The following is a 24,613-nucleotide window of genomic DNA, read 5'->3' as shown; positions in this document are numbered from 1 at the left end:
AGAGGACATGGACAGAAGACATGCGTCCAAGGGGGAGTGATAGAGTATCAGTATTTTTAAAAAGAGTGACGTGATAAGCTTATCCAGTTATTCTGTGGTTGAGCTGAGAAACTCATTATGAGACGTTAAACGCTAATGTCAATAACATTAGGTCTGCAATGCAAACAGGGCGTTCAGAGCTGTTGCATTTAATACTTCACATTTTGCTGAAAGTACATGCAGTAGATGAGAAAAGTCAGCAGCCACACAAAAGGTCAAACCTCACCTGGCGCTCACATTAAACTCACATGTACTTGTGACTCTGCAGATTTCTCTTCAATCTGTGGTGTCGTCTACATGGAAGAATTGTTCCACATTGATTCATTGGTCCCGTAACTCACATACTAACATCAAATGGTTTCATGAAACTGTTCATAAATAAGATTTAGACATATAGGAATTAAACATGCCTTTAATTATACAATGCAGACATTTAAGAGTTATATGTGTATATCTATATGTTTAATGGCATTTCAGTATTATTTATTATTTCCCCCTTTAAAAAGAGACATTCTGTTGTTCAGTTCGATAAATAGTTAACAGAAGTTGAATAGAAACAAATGTGGAGCACGTTATTTAGGAGCTTATGCTCAGCAAACTGTTATAACACAGTCATGTTTATTTTGCTGAACATTAATTGCTGATTATTGACCTGAGCTGAGATTAACTGAGGAACATTGTTTTCTTAACTTGACTGACGTGAGATTAAAGGACTGGAAGAGAATTATCTGATTTCACGATTCAGTGCTTTGTTAAGTGGTTTCTTATCACCTCAGTTTTTCATGTGTTCATGTGACAAGGAGGAGTTGAGACTAGTTTTGACCCCTTTATAAAACACCTCGCCTTCCTTCGTGTGAGATCTTATTAGGGTCCTATTGGAAATAATGAAATCTGTCTTGGTGTTTCTAGTTCTTCTGGCTGTCTCACACAGTCTTCTCAGGTAAGATACACAGGAGCCTCAGACATTTTCATGATAAATGCTATTTTACTCTTTGTGGTGGTGAAATTTATTAGAGATGTATTTGAAACTTATTTTTTATGTATTTAAGTAAATCCTCCCTGTTAAAGGCTTGGCCAAGAACTTAATACAACCTGAAGGTGAAATTACACTGCAAAAACATCTGTCTCAAAATGACGAGAATCACATTAAGCCTTGACCATGTGGACAGAAAAATATTATTTTCTACTTCATTCCCAGACTGAAACTCCTTTTTTGGATAAGTTATGGGGTCTGACACGTTCATACAAATATTTGAGTGTGCTCCCAGATGTTTGCTAAACTCTGAAATAATGAATGTGCTGCAGGGCTTATATGCTGCTAATGGATCCGTCTCGTCCATACAGGATTCCCCTGAGGAGAGGGAAGTCAGCCAGGCAGCTGCTGGAGGAGAGAGGCCAGTTTGAAGAGCACAGACGGACGTTCCCATATGACCCTGCTGCGAAGTTTCTTTCCCAGGATAAGGAGCATGTTTTGCCGATGACCTTTGACCCAGACGTAGGTAGCCCACTGTAAACTGTACCATACACAGTGATGGAAGTGAGTTCCCTAATAATCCTATTTTGGGCACAGACAACATATTATGGAGTGATTGGCATCGGGACGCCACCGCAGCTGTTCAAGGTTCTCTTTGACACCGGCTCCTCTGACCTGTGGGTTCCTTCAGTACGTTGCACCAGCTCTTCCTGTGGTAAGTATTAGAACAATAGTTTGTGTCCACAATAATTTAGAAACGTATGTATATTTTTGAAGCAAAAAGCAATGGACTCCCTTTGTCTTGGTTCTGTCCTGTGCTGCTGCACGTCTCTCTCTGTCTTTAGACAGCCATGCAAAGTTCAACAGCTCAGCTTCACCCACTTTTCAGGCCGGCACAGAGCCTTTCTCCATTTCATACAGCAGCGGCTTTGTAACAGGCAGCACAGGATATGACACTGTAAAGGTGAGCACAACATCACCCATGACGATATATAGGCTGCACACCAGTCGCAGCATTTAACATTGTGCATGTCCTAAAACACATGAAAACGGGTTGTGTTGTTTTTGCTGTCAGATAAGTGATATCTATGTGGAGTACCAGGAGTTTGGCCTCACTGAAAAAGAGTCAGGTACCCTGGGATTTGTCCCCTGGGATGGGATTCTTGGTCTGGCTTTCCCCAGCCTGTCCCTTGAAGGAGGCACACCTGTATTTGAAAACATGTGGAACCAGGGCAAAATCCCTGAACACATGTTCTCCATGTACCTGAGCAGGTGATGTTTCAAATATGTTATTATTCACCTGCTGAAATAAAAGATGTTCTCCTATGATAGTTGCATTTCTTTTCAATAAAAACTCTCTATACCTTCAGTTCTTTAGAGGGCAGTATGCTAATTCTGGGAGGAACAGATCCCTCGTACTACACTGGAAGCATTAGCTGGGTCCCTCTATATCAAGCCACTAACTTTTGGAACATCCAAATACAAAGGTACTTCATTATATATGTATAGATTTATTGTTTTGAACGCAATAAATCTATCGTCACGTCACTCAGGACATTTTTTGGAGATTGGCTTCTGATTTCCACAACATGCATTGTTATGTTGCAGCATCACCATTAATGGGAACACCGTAGCCTGCTCCGGAAGCTGTGCGGCCATAGTGGACTCGGGTACTTCTCTCATCGTCGGCCCGAGAAAAGACATCAACAACATCAACGGCTGGTTGGGAGCCTCCACAGACGAGTATGGTGACGTGAGTGTGTTTTTCCTATTAGTCAACATCACATGAATGATTTTTAGAGGAGTGTCCGGGGTTTAAATCACTAACATGATGCATCTCTGTCTCACAGGCTGTTGTGGGTTGTAGAAATGTGAATCTCCTGCCAGACATTGTGTTCAACATGAACGGCTGGAGCTTCTCTCTCCCTCCATCAGCATATATCATACAGGTGCTATATGGTGCCTCTTTCTAAGGCATACCTAAAGAATTAATTGTTGTAGTTAATGGATCGATCAATGTTTAGAAGTTATTTATTGACACATCATGATTTAATAGTGCACGTCGTAGGTTACATCCAACAGCCTGACTCAGAATAAACTTTAGGTATGTCTAAATATGGTGACGTGTACAAAGTATGAATGCAGCTCATTGTACTTCAAGTCAAGCTAATAGCTGCTAATATATGTGAAACAGCTAGTTCAGACATGGTCTCATGTAATGTTCATATGATCTGTCTGATTAAGTTAATGCACTGACATTCTCTTTCCTCTCTCCTTAGTCCACATCTGGGTGCAGGACGGGGTTTACATCCGGCTCCTGGATTCTGGGCGAAGTCTTCATGCGGCAGTTTTACACTGCGTTCGATGTTGGCAACAACAGGGTTGGCTTTGCCCAGGCTGTGTGAAGACACGTATGAAGGCCTGGGTCTGAGTGTTTGTCAGAGGCTGTAGCTCTTCTTGCCCTAAGAGAACTAGAGATTTTTAGAAACGAACTGACTTTATTTTTATAACCATGATAAAAGCATTAATATTGGAGGATCCAGCTAATAAAATGTTGTCTTTTAGACCTGTCAAAGAAACATTCAGCAGCTTGTAAAGTCTTTCAATCGTTGTGGCTAGAACCTAGAACCACTACCTGTACGGGTCTTGGTGGCCACTAGATGGCAGAGGCCTCACTAAGCTGCACATTCACTGTCTTGGCTGTACATGCGATCCTCCTGGGAGGAGCTGAGGAGAGAATGAGTCATCCTACTTAGAATTCAGTCTGTACAACACAGAGCCGAATACCAGTCATTCATGGTCAGCAGGCGCTGGCTTGTGTTCATGCCATCTGTGTCTGTGATGTTCAGTGATCTGAGCTTTTCTTTAGGCTGCTGCATTTGTTCTAATTTTAGTCTCTGATTTAATTCTCAACGGGGGTGCATCATTCAGCTCTTTCCTATTTAAACATGTGCATCAACAGATCAGCTATCGTTAACCCTCTCACAGCCCTTATGAGCACGTCTATCCAAGCAGTTATTGCTACTGAACCTCGTAAGAATCAAATATCTTTAAACTCTTCATCCGTTCCTGCATTGTTTTGCTCCAATTGGTTGAATTTAGTTGCACACACAGGACTGTTGCTGCACAGACCATAAATAAAGAGGAGACAGCAGGTACTGAAACAGGAAGCACGGTCCCTGCAGACAGCTGTCAATCATTCATCCAGGAGAGGCGTTTCAGGGTAGCAGGTGAAGTTTGATACAGACGCGTGGGTCACAAAGATGGACTCTCAAATGAAAAGTAGCATATTCCATAAAATGATAAATGAATGCATGTTTACTTCCAAACAAAATAAAGATGACGTGGAAATCTGACACCTAAAACAAGACGCTGTCACAGGCCGGTCGGTGTAATACAGATCCAACTGACTATTGTGTGCTGGACAATGCCGAGCAGAGGAAAGTGAATACAGCCCAGAGTGCTCTCTCTGCTCAGGCAGATCCTGTGCTCAGTGATCCAAATAACGGTGAAAAGACAGCAATAATACATGTTGCCAGAATAACGTAGGTCTGAGATAAATGTGAGTTCTGGGTTGAACAGTATCTGCTTCAGTGATCTGTGGGGTGTCCCAGTTCACCCTCAGGAGTAAAGGGCCACGTCTTGTAATAGAGAAAAGCAGCAGAGTTACACGCTAATCTGGCCAAACGGGTATCAAGGCCGGATGTGGAGACCTCTGCAGTTACTGACTACAGCTCCACAGTAAATCAGCTGCTGCAGTGTTGGTGCCGTCTGTGACCTTCAGCATCAATGACCCTCGATGCAGATCGGTCTCCTTTCTCTCCCCACTCATCCTGTCATTACTCTGCTGTCACAGTCTAACGTGGCCTACAAAAATAATGACAAGCTACAGCTAACAGCCAGTCAGACTGAAAACATGTGGTTCAAATACACTTCTTAAAGTTACTGCGCCAGAACTCAGGACAACCACAACTCATTGTTTTTACACTGATTTATTTTTAGCACATCCATCCATCATCGGGCCAGAGGTGGGGCACACATAAAGTCAGACAGGTCACCTATCAACCCCAAACTACAGGTGTCTGGAGGAAGCTGCAGTAACAAGAGAAAAGCCACACGGATACGGGGAGAACATGCAAACTCCACACAGAAAGACCACGGGTTGAACGGGATTCGAACCTGAAACCTTCTGCAGCTGCAGCTCAGGATATAGTGGGCATCATTCACTCATCATATATTTCTGTAGTTCATGAAGTACAGGAACATGACATGACATGATGCAGCACATATAAAGTACAGTAAGTCATTACACACAATTGCATATGTTTAAATATAAGCTCGAGGCTTAACACAGTAACGTCAACGTACTAATACAAATGTACTGATTGTAAACACTGAAGAGATGGAGTTAGTTTCTCAACATGCTCACAATGTTCAACTGATTATTTTCATAAAGCATCATGGGAAGCACTGCTCTTTCAAAGTAATAGCCCTGTGCATTACGCCGCCTGGAGCTGGTGTGTTAAAGTTGTGTTAATGTTTCTGTATATTCTTCATTGTGTTTCTATGACGAGCTAAATTCAGCCTGTAGCTGAAAGTGTTTGTTACTGTCAGCGGTGTCACTTTAAGACACAGACTGAACTCAGACCAATAATTTCATGGTAGTTCAGCAGTGTGACTAAAAGTAAGACGTGTGGAAAATGATATTTCTATCTTTACTTTTAATCTGTAATATTCTGTAATATAATAATATAAGACGAACGACTTGTTGGCTGTGAGCTGCTATTTCTGACTGTGTCTTTGAGACTTCTGGCTGACATTTGCTGTTTTGATCCGGGTTGAGCACTGATGCCCACGAGCATTTAGTAGATGTTACTTGCTCTCAGCTGTTTCCCCCGGGCGACGCTTCCTGCCTGCTGTTAAATATCCAGCAGGATGTGCATTTATATTGCCAGTCTGGATCTCACTCCGAACCTATCATTAAACTGCATAATCCCAGTTCATTAGCAGAATTATACCGTGAAGGTCCAATCCAAGCCAGTTTCTACAGCTGCTGTTCCAGAACAAGATTAACCTGTTTCAAGGAGTTTTCCAACAAGGGGTCCTGAGATGATGCTAAGACACTGTGAGATGGTGCTTTTGATTATAATATTATTATATTATTATTATTTTCTCTTCTCTCTAATGTTTGATTCTTTCTGAGGACACGGGGAATTTTGGTTTAAGATTGAAAAGAGCTTTAGTTTATTAATCCATCATCATCTAACGCTGATACTGGAACGTTATGGGGCAGCTGGAGTCAATCCCAGCTGACACTGGGCGAGAGGTGGGATACATCCTGGACGGATCACGAGTCTATCACAGGCCTGACACGTAGAGACAGACAAACAGTCACACCTACAGACTATTTACAGTCACCTGACCCCAAACAGCTTGGACTGTGGGAGGAAACCGGAGTACCCGGAGAAACCCACAAAGACACAGGGAGAACATGCAGACTCCACACAGAAAGGCCCCTGATGGGTTTCAAACAGGATTCGTATCTGATACTTGTTTTCTGTGAGGCAACAGCACTAACCACCAATCCACCGTGCTGCCCACCAGCTTATTATTGTCTTTGTTAAATAAGAAACTGTGATACTTCTGCAGACCCTTAAGGGAACGTTAGTTTACTGATAAATTCCCTCAGTGGAGAAATTCTGATCTTTTGTTCCTAATAAAACGATGCACATGTAGAGGAATCTGACATGCAGCCAGGGACAAATGTGTTGCTTTGCACTGTGGAAGGCACCATGCATTTAAATGACTCTAATAAAATAAACAAATCTTTAATGAATATTTCAGGTGCAGCTGTCTGTTAATAATTATGCTGATATTAAGCACATATTAAGCATTAAACCATCAGATATTAGTTTCAGCAACACATAAAGTCTGATTGTTGTTATATTTAAATAATGGCCACAGCTCTGGATGCAGCCTGGTTGATCTTTATGCTTTTGTTTTCCTTTGCACTGGTAAAGCTGCCAATGATTCCTTAGGTAAGCAGTATTCAAAAATGTACTTTCTTAAATATCCCTCTCAAATCTAAAATCATTTAAAATGACTAAATTGCATGAGAGTAGTGTAAAGAGTCCAAAGTCAGGAATGTAACTTAAACTAGAAACACTTAATACACTGAAACGGTAATAATTACGTGAGCACTGCATAACATGAACCTCTTGCTTCAAGCTGTAGCTTCTGTCCAACGTCTTTACAGCTTTTCATGTTTGTGTTGTGCCAAGAATCCCGGTGCATAGACATGTTGGTGTGTGTTACTAAAAGTGCAGCAGAAACAAGCTGAAGTCAGAAATAACATGCCGAAATCTTTTCATGCTGTTTGTCTCATTACTTTTCTTCATTGTTTTCTTATTTGCATAGAGTTTTCTGGCAGGGGCAGCCAACATCTGGCAGGGGCAGCCAACATCTGGCAGGAAAACTAGTGACAATCATAACAGCATGGATTGAAATATTGAAATTGTTTTTGAATATAGTTTTTTTTTGTCTTTACAAACGTATGAGACAAACTCATGACCTGAAATACAGTTTTTACCATGTTTCTATGCATTAATGGGATTCTGTTTGGTTACACTGATGTTTATTTTAACAGTACATGCTACTGCAGCAGTGCCACAAGCTGCGGAGGCCGACTAAAGTTTAACCTTTGTTTGGAAGATGCTTTTCAAAGCCTGATCACCGTCTTACCCTGCAGAGTTTGCTGCTGAAAGTTACACCACCATGGGGGTATCAGAGCACACAGAGCTGACGGACTCCGGCCTGCTTCTTTCTCTGTTGTCGCCTTTCCAATTCTCGTCTTCCTGACCTGTGGGGTTCAACCTCCCGTTCTGCTCCGGCTGGTCCTTAGGGTCCAGGAAGGCCACCTGTCTGTAGGGGAAGCCTCCGCCTTCCCCTCTTTCCTGCCCTGTCTGAGAGACGCTAATGATTGAAGAGTGGAGACTGTCTATGGTGTCGTTTTTGTCCAGGCCGTGTCCCGGACAGAAACTGCAGCGGCAGGGTGTGAGGTAGAGGTAGACGAGAACCATAACTAGACTGACCAAGCACGCTACCAGGGTGGTGTAGGCCGTTTTCAGGTTGTCCAGTCCACCGCTCATGGTGGAATTAAACACCACTACAGTTACATACAGCGTCTCATTGATGGAGTCGCTTGTGGCATAGCAGGTATAGACCCCTGAGTCTTCTGCTTTCAGAGGCCCGATCTGGAGTTTGCCGTCAGGACGCACCACTGCAGTCCTGTTTGCTTGAGACACTGGGATGTTTCCTGGCAGGGCCCAGGTCTTCATCATGTCTTTCTGCCTGGTGTCACAGTCCAGCACCAGGGACTGCTCCAGGTAGGCTTCTTCCCCCAACATTTTGACCTGGCTACAGTTCAGACCGACCCTGTCCAGATCCAGTGTGGTTATTTTGTCTTTCTGTGGACCTGGCAGCACACAGGTGTGGCTGTTCTTGAAGTCAGTGGCTGAGCTGAGCTCCTTGAGGAACCAACGGGCCACAACATTGTACAGCTCACAGCTGCAGAGCAGAGGGTTGTTGTGGAAGTACAGACCATTCGTGATCCAGGCAGGCAGAACCTGAAGCTCGTGGAAGGGCAGGTGTTTGATTCGGTTGGACGACACATCCAACAGGCTAATATTTTCCAGGCGGCTCCGCTCCTTCACCAGCTCCAAGGGGAAGCGTGAGATTTGGTTCTCACTCAGGTAGAGTCTTTTCAGACTCACAAGGCCAGAGAAGGCAGAGCGATCGATCTGAGAGATGCGGTTGTTGTACAACAGCAGCACCTCCAAGTGCTCCAGCGGCTCAAAGATGAACTCGTCCAGCAGGCGGAGGCTGTTAGAGGACAGGTCCAGGTAACGGAGCTCTGTCACATACACAAAAGCCTCAGAGGACAGAAAGGTGAGGTTGTTGTGGCTGAGCATCAGACTGTGTAGCCTGCTGAGTTTGTCAGGCGTCCACTCAGCACGCAGCTTGGTGATGAAATTGAAGCTGAGATCCAGAACGCTCGCGTACTGTGGCAGAGCGCTGGGAACGTTGGTTAGATTCATCTTGGAGCAGCTGATGATGTTGCTGGCGCACACACAGGTCTTGCGACAGTCCAGAGGGCTGCCCAGTAACTGCCCACTGACTCCCAGTGCTGCTAACAGTAAAACCAGAGGAAGAACCGCGAAGAAGCCTCTTCTTCGTCTATGCACTTCATCAGCAGCATGATGGGAAATACACAGCGAGACCCCCATCGTGTCCGGATTATGAACTACAGGAGCCTGGATTAGTTCACCTAGTCGTCAGAGTGAGGAGCCATGGATCTGTAAGGACATATCATAGACGGAGATCAATTCACAGGAGACAACAAAGTACATGCAGCACCTCTGGGTGCACTGCAGCAGCCAGGGCTTTGTTCAAAAGTTCTGACTGCTCAGCCAAACACGTCACATTAACACATCAGTGATTTAAACCTCGTCGTCACATTAAAAACAAGCTACACCTCCCAAATGATTATTCTCACACTGCCCTTTAATAAGGGCCTCCCCCCATCACCGTCCCATGATCACATCTCCTTACTGTGCCACTAACACTGTCCCGGCGCGGTCCGGCCCGGCTGCGCAAGAGCTTTTGTCGGTCTCTTAAGATCCGGAGCGAGAACAGTCTCAAGTCTTCAACAGTGGAGCTGGACTTGCAGATGATCCGCTGCAGGACAGTCGCATCCTCTTCGGTACAGCCGCAGCGATCGCCCGTGTGGTCCTCGGTCCCTGCGGTTCGTCACTGGGACGCGCAGGCGAACATATGACCGGAAAAGCCTGTGTGCGGTCTGGACTGGTGTGGAAACCATCTGATAGTTGATCTGAGGGCGCAAACAGCAGATCAGGGGGTGTGTCACATTTCCTCTTTCTCCCCCCCCCCCCCCCCCCCCCCCTCTCTAATTCTAGACAGAGAGGACTGAGGTATTATAAAGACTGAAGAACTAAAACAAATATCCAAATAAAACAAATACAAATATGCACATTAAGATGTTTGGGTCAAACATAGTGAGTGGGAATATTTCACTCTCTGCTTCATCCACAACATCTAGTTATTTGTATGAAATCAGCCACACTATGTCAAATCTTCATCATTTTGTATTGAACATGCTGATTGTCATTCACAACATCTGGTCTGGTCAAACATCTGGTCTGGTCAGTAGATTCTTAAACTGGCTCTCACCATGATGTGTTTCTCTTAAAGGCTTTTATTAAAAGGTGCATGAACCAGCAATGACACACTCATGACGTCTTCATGCTTTGGTGCATCTTATTAAGCTGCTGCTGCAGTAAAGGACAAGTCAAACACTCGGTGTGTGTGAACTGCTCAGGACGTGATGTGCATGAAGAGGCAGTATGGAGAGTCCCAGCTGTTAGGGGACAAAATAAGACCATATAAAATTAGCTTCTTAAAACACGTAATGGACGAGACGCTGACATCAGGTGACAAAGTGGGACCAACAACACATTTATGCTTCATGCAAACAGACCTTTTATATTTTAGTGTACGCCTTTAAATCAACATTAACTTCAGTCTCTCAAACCAGATGATACAAATCCTGGAGCCGCCACAGCCCCTGGAGTTTGGTTCCCCTGTGCAGTTGTCAGCGTTCCATGGTTGGTAATCCAATCCCACTGGGACAACACTGGAATGTAGTTGTAAGTTTAGACATAATCCACTACACTACGTCCACACATATATATATATATATATATATATATATATATATATATATATAACTACGCTGGCAACTGGAGGGCGCGACACTTATTGTGATGTTATCTGTCACAACAACTGACAGGCAGCACTGAAAACCAACAGGTGCTGTGACATGTGGCAATTTAACAGCACGGCAGTAAGAATCCTACACCTGGGAAATCAGCAGGCACGGCCATAAACAACATGCACAACAGAGATACATTAGAAAATGCACCTACATGACCCTGATGTCCTGGGAAGGTGATGAGGGTGTGAGGCACAGGGTACATATGTTAGAACCCACGTTGTGACTGGGACTGTGAAGGGATGCAGACGTCAACGTGACAGACGACCATCCAGCTCTATAGACGTCCAGAACGTGTAATCGATCTTTTATTCACGAGGTCATTTCACACAGAAACCCTCAGGGGTACGACGACGTGAAGATGAAATGGTGCACACGGGTCTGAAATGACTTTAAATGGAGAGAGCAGCGTGCGCAGCATGAGATGATGGCATGTCGTATAAGCAGTACAGGGCACATTTGGAAGATGAGGTGGAGAGGTCGGTCTGGCCCTAAAACTTAGAAGGGTTTGTGCAGAATCTGACCCTGGTACAGGCAGAAACAGAAAAATATGCTTTGTGTGATGTGCAATTTCGAAAACATGGGAGAAATTAAGCCAAAGACGTGACTGTGCATGTAAACACATGTGGGATGGGATTGACAGAAGATGCTTATTAAAGTGCCAAAAGACAGAAAAGCAAACAGGCTCCAGAGACACGTTTTGCTGTCATCTGGGTTGACACGCAACTCTGGTGATTCAAATGTTGAACCTGTGTCGAGGAATCAGGGCAGGACTTCAACGCACGGTCCAGTCACCCAGCCAGGTCTCACCTACATGACAAAATGACACCACCAACAAAACTCCCAAGACCTAGAATGAAATCAATGTCTTTCCCAGCCTTTGGACAAAAAGCCTAAACAGACTTAATTTATAAAAAACGTTATGCTCAAAGCTGCTAATGTTCATATAAGCTGAACTCTGGAATTAAAGTTTCTGCAAACGCTTTGGATTTTTGTCAAGTTTGAGGTCAAAGGAGTGAATCTGACTTTGTAATGTAAAGACAATTTTATGCTAAACGTCAAATAAAATCCCTACGTGGAGTTTTTATACGCTGCCATGAGGAACCAGCACCTTTTCAGTGTATTTAGCAAATCATTCATTGCTAATGAGGAATGAGGACGATACAGCACATGCAGATCGAATGGATTCATGGCCTATCCTTCCCCTTCCGCTCACATTTTCCAATGGAAACAGACTAAAGTGTTCGGGGAAGTCACGGATGTGTCAGAACATGGACTGTGAAAAGAGCTCAGTCAATATCAGCTTTTACAAATGAGGAAGCGACTGTCCCAGGAGAACATGCCACATATTGATTGACTCCTCCAGAGAGCCGTAATATTTCCTGCTATAATCATCTTTCTTCTTTTGGCTGGATGTTGGGAAGGATCCATGTTTACGTTTTCTCACGGTCTCGTTTATATTATGGCGTTTACATAAGAGACAAAGACAACCCCCTTTGAATCTGAGCTTCATTCCTTCATTGCTGAACACGGCTACAGTTTTTCCAGGAAGTGTCACTGATTGTGTGTTTCCCTAATCTCAGCCCCAGAATCCAGCTGTTTTCATGCTGAAGCAACAAGAACAAATTATATGAGTTAGCTCCTGAAATATAAACCAGCAGGCTCTCAGTCCGCTCTCTGCTGCCAGTGTAAACTGTGGCCTTCACAGGTCATTTGACACATGGTCCGTACACTGCACAGCAACGACACACATCATAAATATCTGTGGTTCAGATATGAAGCTGTGTTGTTTAGACCGCGTCGTGCAGATGTGATGCATCTGAACCTCCGCTGTATAATAATGTGACATTGATCTCAGTAATTACCCATCATTACCACGTGTGTTTTTAGCTTAAGGACACTGAGACACACACACATGAAACACACACAAGCTGCTTCGGCTAAACAAATGATGGCTTTTTGCTGCAGCTGACAGTGTATTATTTAAATTGAAGTTCCAATAAATAGTCGATAAATCCCATGGAAATATCAGGACTGACAATAAGCTGATCCTGTAAACACTGCCTGTGCTGTGACAGAGTGCACCCCCTTCACTGTTGGCTGAAAACGCTAAAAACACTTCAGAGATCCATGTTTTTCTCGATTAGTCTGAACATGTAGTTTATTTTACACGTTGTCCTGCTGCTGCACCTCCTCACTGGTTCACCAAACGTGAATTAATTCAACAGGGACAGTATTTACTTTCTCACAAAGCTGATTCAACTTGATGTACATGCTGTCAGGAAGTATCAGATAGCAGCGTTGATCCAGCCAGCGGACTGGAGGATGGGTGCTCTGCTCTGGGAAGATTTCCAGTTCAGTTGTGAATTATAAATGAGGTGCAGCTCTGTGGCGGTGGCAGCACGTTGGGTAATAACCATCCCGGCCAACAGCGCTCCATCAGCTAAATGAAATCAATTTCTTCTCTGGAGAACAGCTGCTTGCTATAGTTATAGATACTACTACACTATTATGTAGTATCATCTGTGTACTGGTAGGACTGGTATCTGTGTACTGGTAGGACTGGTATCTGTGTACTGGTAGGACTGGTATCTGTGTACTGGTAGTACTGGTATCTGTGTACTGGTAGGACTGGTATCTGTGTACTGGTAGTACTGGTATCTGTGTACTGGTAGGACTGGTATCTGTGTACTGGTAGTACTGGTATCTGTGTACTGGTAGGACTGGTATCTGTGTACTGGTAGTACTGGTATCTGTGTACTGGTAGTACTGGTATCTGTGTACTGGTAGGACTGGTATCTTTTCAAAATGTTTTTATCCATGTTGGTCAGTCAGACGTCCGTCCAAATGAAGATACGTGTAGTTTAGCATATAGTGTAGAATATATAGTATATGGTATAAATAAAGCAAATGAACTTATTTACTCAGGAAACTAGATGTAAATAAACAGTTTAAATGATATTGATCTGATGGTAAAGGAGTGGGATTGAATAAGTCCACGTGTTGATGTATAACGTGTTTATATGTAACGTGTTTCCTAATGTACCTTCATCTACACTAGTTTTCTTTTGTTGTTGTTATTGACATAGTTTTGTCTTCCTAGTTTTTATTTATGTACTTTTCTTTACTCACATATTCGAAATAAACTAAACAACAAACAAAGATATGTGAAGTTTTCATGAAGTTGTCATGAAACATCCATAGTCCCCCGGGTGACGTCCAGTGACCTCCTGCGTTTGCGCTGCGTGACGTTGACATTTGTGTCTTTGAGACTCCTTATGATAACAGAGAAGAACAGCTGTGTGTTACTGTGTGTTACTGTGTGTTACTGTGTGTTACTGTGTGTGTAGTGCAGATGCATTTAAATGTGAGCACATACAGTTACAGCTGCCATGCAAAGCAAACAGGACAGTCGCTTATAGAGATGTTACTCTAATCTGCTGCAACAGCACATGTGCATTACAGTGGACACACTGCCACCATCTGGCAGAACCGGCGCCTTCACGGGTCCGTTCAGCGGGTGTGTGGATAAACCTGTCAAACCCAGCACTCCATCAAACTGGATTGATCTAAAAGGATCAATTATCCAGATGACTCAGCAAACATGTTTCTCAGAGACCGACAGTCTCATCGTGTGTGTGTGTAGCTCAACACTGCGGCCGTGAAGTCAGGCCTCAACTTTCATTTCTGTAATTCAGAAACCGATTCTCAAATAAAATTATCATCGTTAACAAACTTAATGAAAAGTTAAAAAATATACTTTTTATGCAGAAAATGACCAGTGAGGGTTTTTATATATATTATTTAATAATGTTTGTGCAGCATTTAATGTTGGAGCTGGTGAAGGTGGAGCTCATGTTGTCAGTTTTATATCATGTTGTGTAATCTAACCTTAAATAGATGTGATATAAATGTACAGGAGTAAAAAGTGTATAAATATAATAATATAATAAATATAATAAAATGTTCACAACAGTGAACTTTGTAAATGTGTTTATTTACATTAGCCTCTGGATTCATCTGAAGCTGTTAATGTTTTTAATGCTGAACTTTTTGAACAGACATTATTGAGTCTGTTAATCCATCTGCACCAAAGCAGCTGCCTCCCTGACAATAATTCAAATTCTACATTTTACTTTTTAGCCTTTTCAAATCTGTTTCCAGGGACACAGTGATTCAAAATAGCATCTCTAATATAAATCACTCCAAAACCTGTTATTGTGATCCATGATTATCAATAATGTTACTCCTCGGACTGGTTGATCATCAGGAGAATACCCCAACAAATATTATTTCTGTCTTGTGTGTTTCAGTCGTTTCTCCGTCCTCTGTTGGACTGTGGTATAGACCTTCCTCCCCAAGTGTCCCCAAGGCAACATTCATCACTTCGCCCTTTATCTCCTGTAATATCACTCCAACACATTTTTGCTGAAGATGTCTGAAAATATGACTTGACAGATGCTTGTTAGTACATTTCGTTAGACATTTGTAAAGATCAGTCTGACTGAACGATTTCTTTTTATTTTGGCTTTGATGTTATTAAAGCACAAAGCTGGTTGATGCTCTCCCATGTCTCAGTACAGTCATGCTAAATGTGCATTTAAATTTGAGTTGATTGTTCGTGTAGGTTGCAGTAATTATGTTTCGGTAAATGTAATTTTATTCCTGACTGCAGCTGACATTTGTGTGTCCGCGTCTACGGGTAGTTATTATTGGCAGCAGGGGCTCTCTGGGGTTAGTGCAGCGTCCTTTGCTATTTCTGAGTGCGAATGTGGAGTCTATTTTCAAGGTTGCCATGGAAACCATTGTATTTGTGGTGCCAGTGATTGGTGCTGCCGGCCGAGCAAGACTCTGCTATTTTTATCATGAGTCAACACCTGATACCCACGCTCTCTCTTTTTCACAACGCACACGCGCCAGGTGTACATGCCTGGATGCAGATGCAAACAGACAGTTACACTCATGCAGTGCTCGACAACAAAACACATGCTGTTGCTCCCATCATATGAAGTGGTACACAGGCATGTGCATGTCTGACCAGCTTTCCTTAGACATCTTCATGCGTTTTCACCATGACAACAGTAATAATCGCTGCCCATTAAACCCCTCCACTAAACTGAGCTGTAGTTTCTTACATTCTGCTGTCCAGGCATGTGTCAAGTATTGACAGGAAGAGACATGTGATGTTAACTTATAATTAAATGACAACATTAAATGATTGTATATCACCCCAGGGTCACATGAAAATGAAAGAATCTAATTACAAAAAGTTATATGTGTGATATATTAAGGTAAAAGGTGTTTGAACTGTGAGACCACAGACAAAAATGCAGGTACATATTCTGAAATCATGGTTTACAATGATGATGCATTATCATATGTTTCATGGCTGCAACTGACATCACAGTGTGATTTTAACTAAACTGATTAAACAGTCAGTTGCCTTGATTCTCACGTTTGAGAAGCTGGAACCAGAAACCAGAGAATAACTAATCATTGTATAATAAACCTTAAACACTATGTTTATTCAGTAGCTCACAATGTGAGAGCAGCAAATGCTTTTCTATTGCTTCTGATGCAGAAGTGCACTGATATGTACACTGAAGGTGTAGACCTCAGTTCTCACAGTGACTTAACCAGTTACATTATTATAATAAGGGTATTACTGAATGAGAATACTCAGTCCATTTATGAGAGGTGCTGCAAATTAAAACATGCTTTCAAATGGTGAAAAGGGTGCAAGACATCATTTCCGTGAAATGCAAATGTTATTTGTTTAATCATGTGGAAATGCAAATGCAAAACACCTAGGACTTAGCAGCTTTATCCTTAATTAGAGCAGCCCTACCCTCTTCCAGATTTCATTGTTCTCCACAGAAAGAGCAATGAGATGGACTGTATATGAAAAAGATCACTGTGGCAACAGGAGCCTCAGATGGAGGAGGCTGAGGCCTGGCTCAATCAATGCCTCACTGTCTCAGTAAATCTTGTGTTGTAGGGCACTTTAATCTATGGAATTACTACCTGAATCATTACTGACTGACAACAAGAGATAAGGGATGAGATATGAGCTTTGTAGTGAGGAAACACTAAGAGGTCACGTCAAGTGTTTCAACAGCAAAACTACTGTACACACATTAGGGCTCCTGGTTGTGCTCATTACAAACTGGGAAACAAATGTTGGCTGCAACTTTGAGCCACAACAAGAAAAGGATGTGTTTGCAGTATTCTGTTATAATTAGGATTAACTCACATTTTATTATCCAGACTTTAACTACAAACAAATCAAAGTGTACATTTAGTTATCAGCAATAAATACAGGTGTATCGATGGGCTGCCTGCAACATGGCTGCAAAAGAAACCACTGCAGGCATTGACATGTAAATAATATCCCATATGAATCAGTTCAGCTTATTTTTAAACAAAACACTATCAAAAACACAAAGATAGTAAATTTGGGGCATTTATCTGGTTTTCTACAGGGCTGGCAATGGAAGTAATCATCTTAGAATGATGCTAAGATAATTAGCACAGTTAGTGCTAACATTAGCAATAAATCTAGCATGCATATATTTACCTTGTTTAACAACAACATCTGTAACATCTGTATCTGTAAGTGGATTTAGAGAAATCATGGATTATGGATTATGTGTTGTCGTCTTCTGTCCTACAAGAATCTGTTCAGGCCTGCAATGAAAATAACTGTCAACAATATATTTCTCCACTTGCACCGTATTTAGATCCTAATTGTGAAGGTAAAATTTGCAACACGCCAAGGACACTAGGACCCTGCGGAGGCAGCAGCTCTGGTCCTGGTTCTCACTGCCTCCTGTTCCATCTCTGCAGTCACTGTATGTGAGTGGAGGGGGAGAGCAGAGAGTGAGCAGTGAGTCTTTGTGGGGATTTACACCAGCATCGTTTCAGACTAATCTCTGGTGCCACGGCTGTAGCCTTACAGGGAGTAGGATGCACAAGGCAGATCGAGGAACGGGAAGAGAAACAGCCTCTTACATTTGCAAGTACCCCAGCAGCATTCACAAGGTACAGTGATTGATGTCCACTGTGTACCTCAGTGGGAGCTAAACCAGGTCTTCATCCTCAGAGACCAAAGCAGCAGACAGCTGCATGAAGAAATACTCTGATTCAGATATATAATGCCCTCTGCCTCGTGTTCTGTTTCTTCTCATCATGCTCCACGAGCCTCAGCACATTTTCCTATTTGTCCTCATCCTCTTCCTCTAATCTGCTGATTCTATACTATTGAATGCAACAAATAGATTCAATGCATGTACAACGTGGGTCTTCATACAGTGGGTGTAACGTACCAATGATTAATATATATACATGAGTAGGCAGTAACTGAACTGGGAGCACCCCTGTGTGTGATTTAGAGCCGTTGCTGAGGGCGATCATTCATAGATGATGAGGGAGGTTCAAGCTCATATATGAGCCTTATTTAAACTATTAGCACTGTAGGCAGGAGACACAACATCCCAGACTTTTGCTATGTCTGTGGCAATTCTTGGCTGCCAGCAAATGTATTGTCTAAATCTGACACACACAGTGTACAACCACAGCGGGCACCTATGTCTGTTGGTTGTCTGTAATAAACAGGTATCCCTAAAGTGGAGGCAGGCTCTGAAACATACAAATACCCTAATGGTTTCCATTTGAAATAAGTTCACTCATGGATAGTGGGGGCTTCATCTGTGGCTCATGTGTCTAATCCTGACTGACAAGCCCATCCAGAAACTGACAAGAGTTGTTTTGTTGGAAAATGTAGTCATACATGATCCATTTACGCCCTGACTATACATATTGTGCAAGAGCTCTGTAGCTGTGGTGGAGAAGGTCTAGTGCCTGGACAGGATTGGTTTAGGGGAATGAATTAGCTTGTATTGATGTTTGCTTGAAACGTATTCAGGACCTGCAGATCCTGCAAGGATCAGACTGGATTTATCTTTGACCTGTTGTACCACACTATTATTAAAAAAAAACAAAACAAAAGCTCTTCCTTTGTGATCATGTGATCATGTCTTTGAGCAGACATCGTGATTTATAAACTATAAACTGCTCATTTGACTCAGGTCTGCTGCAGGATGACGGTTTGATTCATGTTACTCATGCAGTTCTCTCAGTATATTGTTAACATGGTGCCAAAAGTGCCCGTCTGGAATAATGCATACCTGAGCAGGTTGGTAGCTTTGAGGGCGAGCTTTGGATTCCCTTGTCAGAGGGATCACACCCTTAACACAGATTTGAGAAGCTAAGAGGAATTTTATAAAACTTCACCCAAATGAATTCATGTGGCAAAAGAGAGACCCAGTGTGAGCAAGTGATTGATGGTCACCTATGCAGGTACTGTACATATGCACTCACCTTGTGTTCCTGTGTTTTCTCTTGTTTTTGCAGTGGGTTGTGGCTGATCACAAACATGGAGATTTTCTAAATGCACAGAAATCATAAAGTCTCAACCGCCTGACAATCACAGCATCCTCCTCCCGACTACCTGGCACTGACCTCGTTTTCAAGCCGCTCTATTCTGACCGTACTTCCTGGCTTTGAAGGATGGGTGATGGGCCTGTGACTGATCCTGCCCGCCTGCCTCATCCCACCCTTCAATGGAGCCGATGCGGAACTCCTCCCAGCCACCTCCTCAGCTCATGTCCAACATGTCTGTGTCCTCTCTGCCTGAAAGCTGGGCTCTGTCCCAGTCGCTAGCCCTGCTGGCCATGCTGCTCATGGATCTGCTGGCTGTGCTGGGTAACGTGGCTGTCATGGCAGTTATCGCCAAGGCCCCACAGCTCCACAAGTTTGCCTTCGTCTTCCACCTGTGCGTGGTGGACCTGCTGGCAGCCTTGGTGCTGATGCCTCTCGGCATGCTCTCAAACCGAGCTTTCTTCGGGGAGGCCCTGTGCCGGAGCTACCTCTTTCTCAGCGTGTGCCTGGTCAGCGCCGCCATTCTCTCGATCTCTGTCATCAACGTGGAGCGTTACTATTACATCATACACCCTATGCGCTATGAAGTAAAGATGACTGTTGGCCTTGTAGCGTCAGTACTGGTGGGGATATGGGTCAAAGCTCTGGCTATGTCTGCTCTGCCTTTGCTCGCTTGGTTCCTGCAAGGCGGAAGAACTCCTCTTCTGGAGAGTAGTGGCATTGGGGGAGGAGGCGGTGGGACAGTCTCATCTCCCCCTGCTCAGGCTCACAGGCGCTGCTCACTGCACTGGACAGGGGGAGGGTCGAACCGCTTGGCCTTCATGGTCCTCTTTACTCTGGTTTATTTTCTGTGTCCACTCCTAGTCATTCTTGTCGTGTACTGCAATATGTTCAAAGTGGCTCGGGTAGCTGCCATGCACCATGGACCTCTACCTACCTGGATGGACACACCTCGTCGCCAGCGGTCGGAGTCGCTCAGCAGCCGTTCTACCATGGTTACCAGCTCTGGGACGGGGACTGGGACAGGAAGAGTGACTCCACAGCGCCCCTTTGGAGGAGGGAAAGCTGCAGCAGTGCTGGCAGCGGTAGGTGGGCAGTTCCTTTGCTGCTGGCTGCCCTACTTTACTTTCCACCTGTATTCAGCACTGGCTGCCAGCCCTCCGGCCACACTGGCCTATCTGGAGGAGGTGGTTACATGGATTGGCTATTTCTGCTTCACCTCGAATCCCTTCTTCTACGGCTGTCTCAACAGGCAGATCCGGGAGGAGCTGGGAAAGCACCTGCCTTGTCTGTTTCGTCGAGCCGGGGTTGAGGTCGAGGACAGGCTGCCCAGTCGGGAAGGATCCATAGAAGAGAATTTCCTTCAGTTTCTTCAGGGCACTGGCTGCAACTTGGATCCTCAGAATTCTCACAGCACCTCTAGTCCCAAAGGGGAGGCCTGCTGCCCCGTGGCTCAGTCCCAACCACCTGAACCAGCACAGTCCATACCCATTGATTTCCGCATCCCTGGACAAATTGCAGAGGAGACATCAGAGTTTATTGAGACTGAGCAGTCAAAAAACAACCACATATATACAGACAATTGAGTTTTTAATGTCTTTATTTCCTGAAAGTAAGTTTCATTTTAGTCATTCTGATATAAAACATGGTCTCTTTTTTACTGAAAGCTGTCCAGTAGTTGAATCATTACACTTTGCACCATCAGAGCTCATCTGGTTTTTCAGAGGAGTCATAGTGATACAGTTGAGCACATCTGTCCGAGATTCATTTCAGCTGTTTCTAAGCAGGGACGATTCCTGCTGTATGAAGAAAAGAGAAAAGGCTGCATTTTGGCCTTCCACACAACCGCTCAGCTCTGTACAGTAAGTGACTGGAAGCATATTGATGTAACATTTGAAAAAATAGCACTAAGTACATGTTTGAATCTCTGATGACAGCTGAATGGTTTCAGACATAAATGTTTTCAGGATATCTGTGAGCAGAAATCGGAGAACCCTCCTCTCAATTAATCACTTCACTATTGTGCTGACGTGTCTCCACACGCGCCAAGAGACTGTATTTGTAACTGTCAATCAATCACTTTGAGACTCTGGCAAGTTAATTATATTTTTTAAAAGTGTTTTTTTAAATTACGGCAAGAAAAATTATGTCAAAGGTGACAGCAATAAAACACACCGAATTATTACCATTTAGGGCACCTGTTGAAAAAACAGCACTACTGTCACTTCTGACTGGTAGGTGAGCGTTCATCGGTGATAATGCCGCTCTAACCCTTAAGCCAGTCTGATCATATTAGACTAAGTGGCACACATACTCTGGCCTAGCTCCCACAGCATTGCTGCCAGCTGTTTACAGACAGACTTCTTGATTTTATTCTCCTTTTTTTGGGGCTTGTCCAAACATCCTTGTTTCCTAAGAAGCAAATCAGATCTGCTGTGACTCAGTTTAGGATGTAGGTTGTCGTTAAAGCTCATCTTAACAGTCACTCTGCTTTCTGACATGTGATGTACTTATCAGTAATTTTGGATATATTTGGATATAGATCTTGCATTTGTTAAATGTATTAAACTGTATGTTCTGTTTAGTAAAACTGTGTGAGTATGGGTTTTGTATGCCACTCAACACAGCCGTTTTTTCTTTTTCAATGAGCGTGTTTGTTATGAGTTTCATTACAGGAAGGCTGATCTATTGTGACCGGTATGCAGTAGCTGCCTTCTCTATGTGTTTTGGAGCTTTTTTATTTCTGTCCTGGAAGGAGAATACTTGTAGAGTTTTTGACTACCCTGCACATCAGGGTTTTTACAGTACCTCAGACGCAGGCAAAAGACATTTAATAGTCCTGCACAGTTCCATGTCAAGTGTGAGTCCTGCACGCTCTACTCTAATGCCACAAGGAGACGAAACGTGATTCCTTGTTGAGGTTTTATGAAAAACGAGGGAACATACTTTACATTTTCAGCTGTGTGTGATGATGGAGTGAAGTAGTATTTTATAGCAAACTGCTAGAGATTAATATGACAAACAACGCCGTATGTGGATTGAAATCACAGATCCTCTCTTGATGTGGACACAGGGTTTTTCAGATACTTTTTCCAGAGGTTGTTTTCGAGAGACGAAGCCAAATCAAAAGCTTTTCACAAATCTAAATAACCCAAACTGTGAATGATGTTGAATGACGTTTGTGTTAGGATTTTCACTTGTTCAGAGATTGTCTTCATGCTGTGACTTAAAGATTGTTTTCCGCTGTACTGCTATGACATGAATGTGTTTAGAAAAAAACACTAAACATGGCTGAAACACGAGTGAGAGATATTGTTGTAATAAAGAGTTTTTATGTTTGTAAAACATTTTAACGCATTGTCATAATTTTCCCAACATTATGGGGCTGCTGTCATAAATACAGTCAACATCTGCTTAATATTTAGGGTCTCTGGATTGTTTCACTCAGTCACCACTGTGTCGCTGTGTTTTTGCCCTCTAGGATTCAGTTTATGTGGCAGCATCTCCCTGCTTTGATATTGCAAAAGGGGCGTGGGAGGATCCAGTTCAAACACTTTGACCTTAAGGTAACATTTAAACTTCAAAGGCCAATGCCATTGGTATGACCTTCATTAGAAAGAAAATATATGTCTATTAATATAAATAGACACAAGCTATGAAGGAAAAAAATACGACACTGTAAAGATACTAAATCTAAACACACTAATTTAACGAAGCTAATTTTTAATGCTGTGTTTCAGTTGGAAGATGCTGGTTCACAACAGGCCTCACACCTCAACGATGGACCTCAGTCAAACCGCCCCCAGCTTCGCCAGGCTCTGCCATCCCCATGGCAATTATTACCTAGTGACATTTCTCAGTGCAGCAGTGGGCGGTAGGAGGAGCTCGTGGCATTGGGAGTCCAACAAGACACCCTTATCTGTAACTTCTTAAAATATTTTTCCCAGACTGCACCAGAGCTGACATTTGTTTTTGTTACTGAGGTCGCTTGTGAAAGTATTTCACACTGTAAACTGGTATAACTCATCCTGTTCTACTGTTTAGACCCTCATTAGATCACGTCCATGTTTTGCTTTACTCAATTAAAAATATGAATGAGTTTTTTGGACAAAAGCAAAGAAGGTGAAAATACAAATTTTAATACTTTTATTGTCATTTTATTTATACACAGCAAAACTTTGTTTTTTGACTGGGACATTGACAAGCAGCAACATTTTAAGTGATAATTGTGTTGTCATATAATACTAACTCAATAAGTACAATAAATATCTAAAATTGTATAAAGTGCAGCTGTAAAAATGCTAAGATATATGAAAACTGAGATGAGAGAAATGCTGAAGAAAAGTCAACATAGCGTGTGAAGATGCTGCATCGTTTCCTGGGACTCAAAAAGACCAAAGCGGATCCTGTACCAGCTTAAAGCTACAGTAATTACTTTTTGCCACTTGTGGGCAGTAGAACCTGCTAAACCCAACATTAATATACTGTTGTTTTTAGTTGTTATGGTAAACATCTTAGCAAACAGTTGCCTATTTATGCACACAGGAAATCATTATTACTCATTCGGAGTCACTGCAAGTTAACTTTGTGGTGAGTTTGGGGTCGGGCAGTTAATGTAGACTGTTTTTTGCTGATAGTAGCTGCTGTTGCATCTGGAAAAAATACCACTGAACCAAAACAGTAACGATGTAGGTTGTGAAACTAAAAAACAAAGAGGTGAAAGGCACTAAAGAGCCGAGGGGAACAGCAAAGAGCAGGAATAATTTTCTGTCTCTACGTGCAGCACTTTTCATATTACACTGGGTAATTTGACCCTTTGTTAATATCAAATGTGCATTCTTTTGTTCCCATTACAAATGATCCTCTACACCAGCTGGGTATTTATAGAGTAGGTCCTGTGTCACTACCAAGAAGGCATAATGTCTAACATTTGACGCTGCTATAAAGAAGCCAAATAAGGTTTGAGTTCAAATGAATGTTTTGGGGTTTTCTTCTGAACAGCAGTCCTCACTGCATTCTCCTGCCCTTGTATACGTAGATGGCCCAGCTGTTCACTCAGAACCTTATTTCAGTTGTTCCTATTATTCACCCTGTCCCATGAGAGCAATATTAAAAGGCTGACCCCAGACAGAGGTTGGTGCGTCACATTTCATGTTTCCTTCTGCTGGTTATCGAGACCAAATGGAAGCAGATGGACGAGAGGGCGGCAGCTGGATTTTAGAAACATAGAACAGACATAGAAAAAGGAAAGAACACTAGTAGAAGGTAAATGATAAAGCAGAGGAACACAATCCAGTTCACATGGATCACAT

General features: G+C 42.9%; 3 protein-coding genes across 4 annotated transcripts; 2 read left to right on the top strand and 1 right to left on the bottom strand.

Moving 5' to 3' along the window:
- The first annotated feature begins 11 nt into the window (after window positions 1-11).
- LOC113129853 (pepsin A-like) lies at window positions 12-4,790 on the top strand. The gene is made up of 9 exons (XM_026306004.2): window positions 12-979; window positions 1,384-1,534; window positions 1,610-1,727; window positions 1,858-1,976; window positions 2,088-2,284; window positions 2,383-2,499; window positions 2,621-2,765; window positions 2,863-2,961; window positions 3,292-4,790. The coding sequence occupies exons 1-9, from the start codon at window positions 924-926 to the stop codon at window positions 3,415-3,417; spliced, it is 1,128 nt and encodes a 375-aa protein (XP_026161789.1). The 5' UTR covers window positions 12-923; the 3' UTR covers window positions 3,418-4,790.
- Window positions 4,791-4,988: 198 nt separating this feature from the next.
- On the bottom strand, window positions 4,989-9,874 carry LOC113129852 (amphoterin-induced protein 1-like). 2 transcript variants are annotated; one of them, XM_026306003.1, is made up of 3 exons: window positions 9,623-9,874; window positions 7,754-9,366; window positions 4,989-7,487 (listed from the first exon to the last, which is right to left on the bottom strand). In XM_026306003.1, exon 2 carries the CDS (start codon window positions 9,295-9,297, stop codon window positions 7,777-7,779), a length of 1,521 nt encoding a protein of 506 aa, XP_026161788.1. In that variant the 5' UTR covers window positions 9,298-9,366; window positions 9,623-9,874; the 3' UTR covers window positions 4,989-7,487; window positions 7,754-7,776. The 2 variants fall into 2 exon arrangements, with proteins under 2 accessions (XP_026161788.1, XP_026161787.1); XM_026306002.1 differs by having other exon boundaries at window positions 4,989-9,366.
- A 9,609-nt stretch (window positions 9,875-19,483) lies between these two features.
- Window positions 19,484-20,887, top strand: LOC113130723 (G-protein coupled receptor 61-like). The gene has a single exon (XM_026307544.1). It carries the CDS (start codon window positions 19,484-19,486, stop codon window positions 20,885-20,887), a length of 1,404 nt encoding a protein of 467 aa, XP_026163329.1.
- Window positions 20,888-24,613: the final 3,726 nt, after the last annotated feature.

This window comes from Mastacembelus armatus, chromosome 5 (genome assembly GCF_900324485.2).
Source record: "Mastacembelus armatus chromosome 5, fMasArm1.2, whole genome shotgun sequence".
Lineage (NCBI taxonomy): Eukaryota > Metazoa > Chordata > Actinopteri > Synbranchiformes > Mastacembelidae > Mastacembelus > Mastacembelus armatus.
This window is presented reverse-complemented; position numbering and strand designations above follow the sequence as displayed.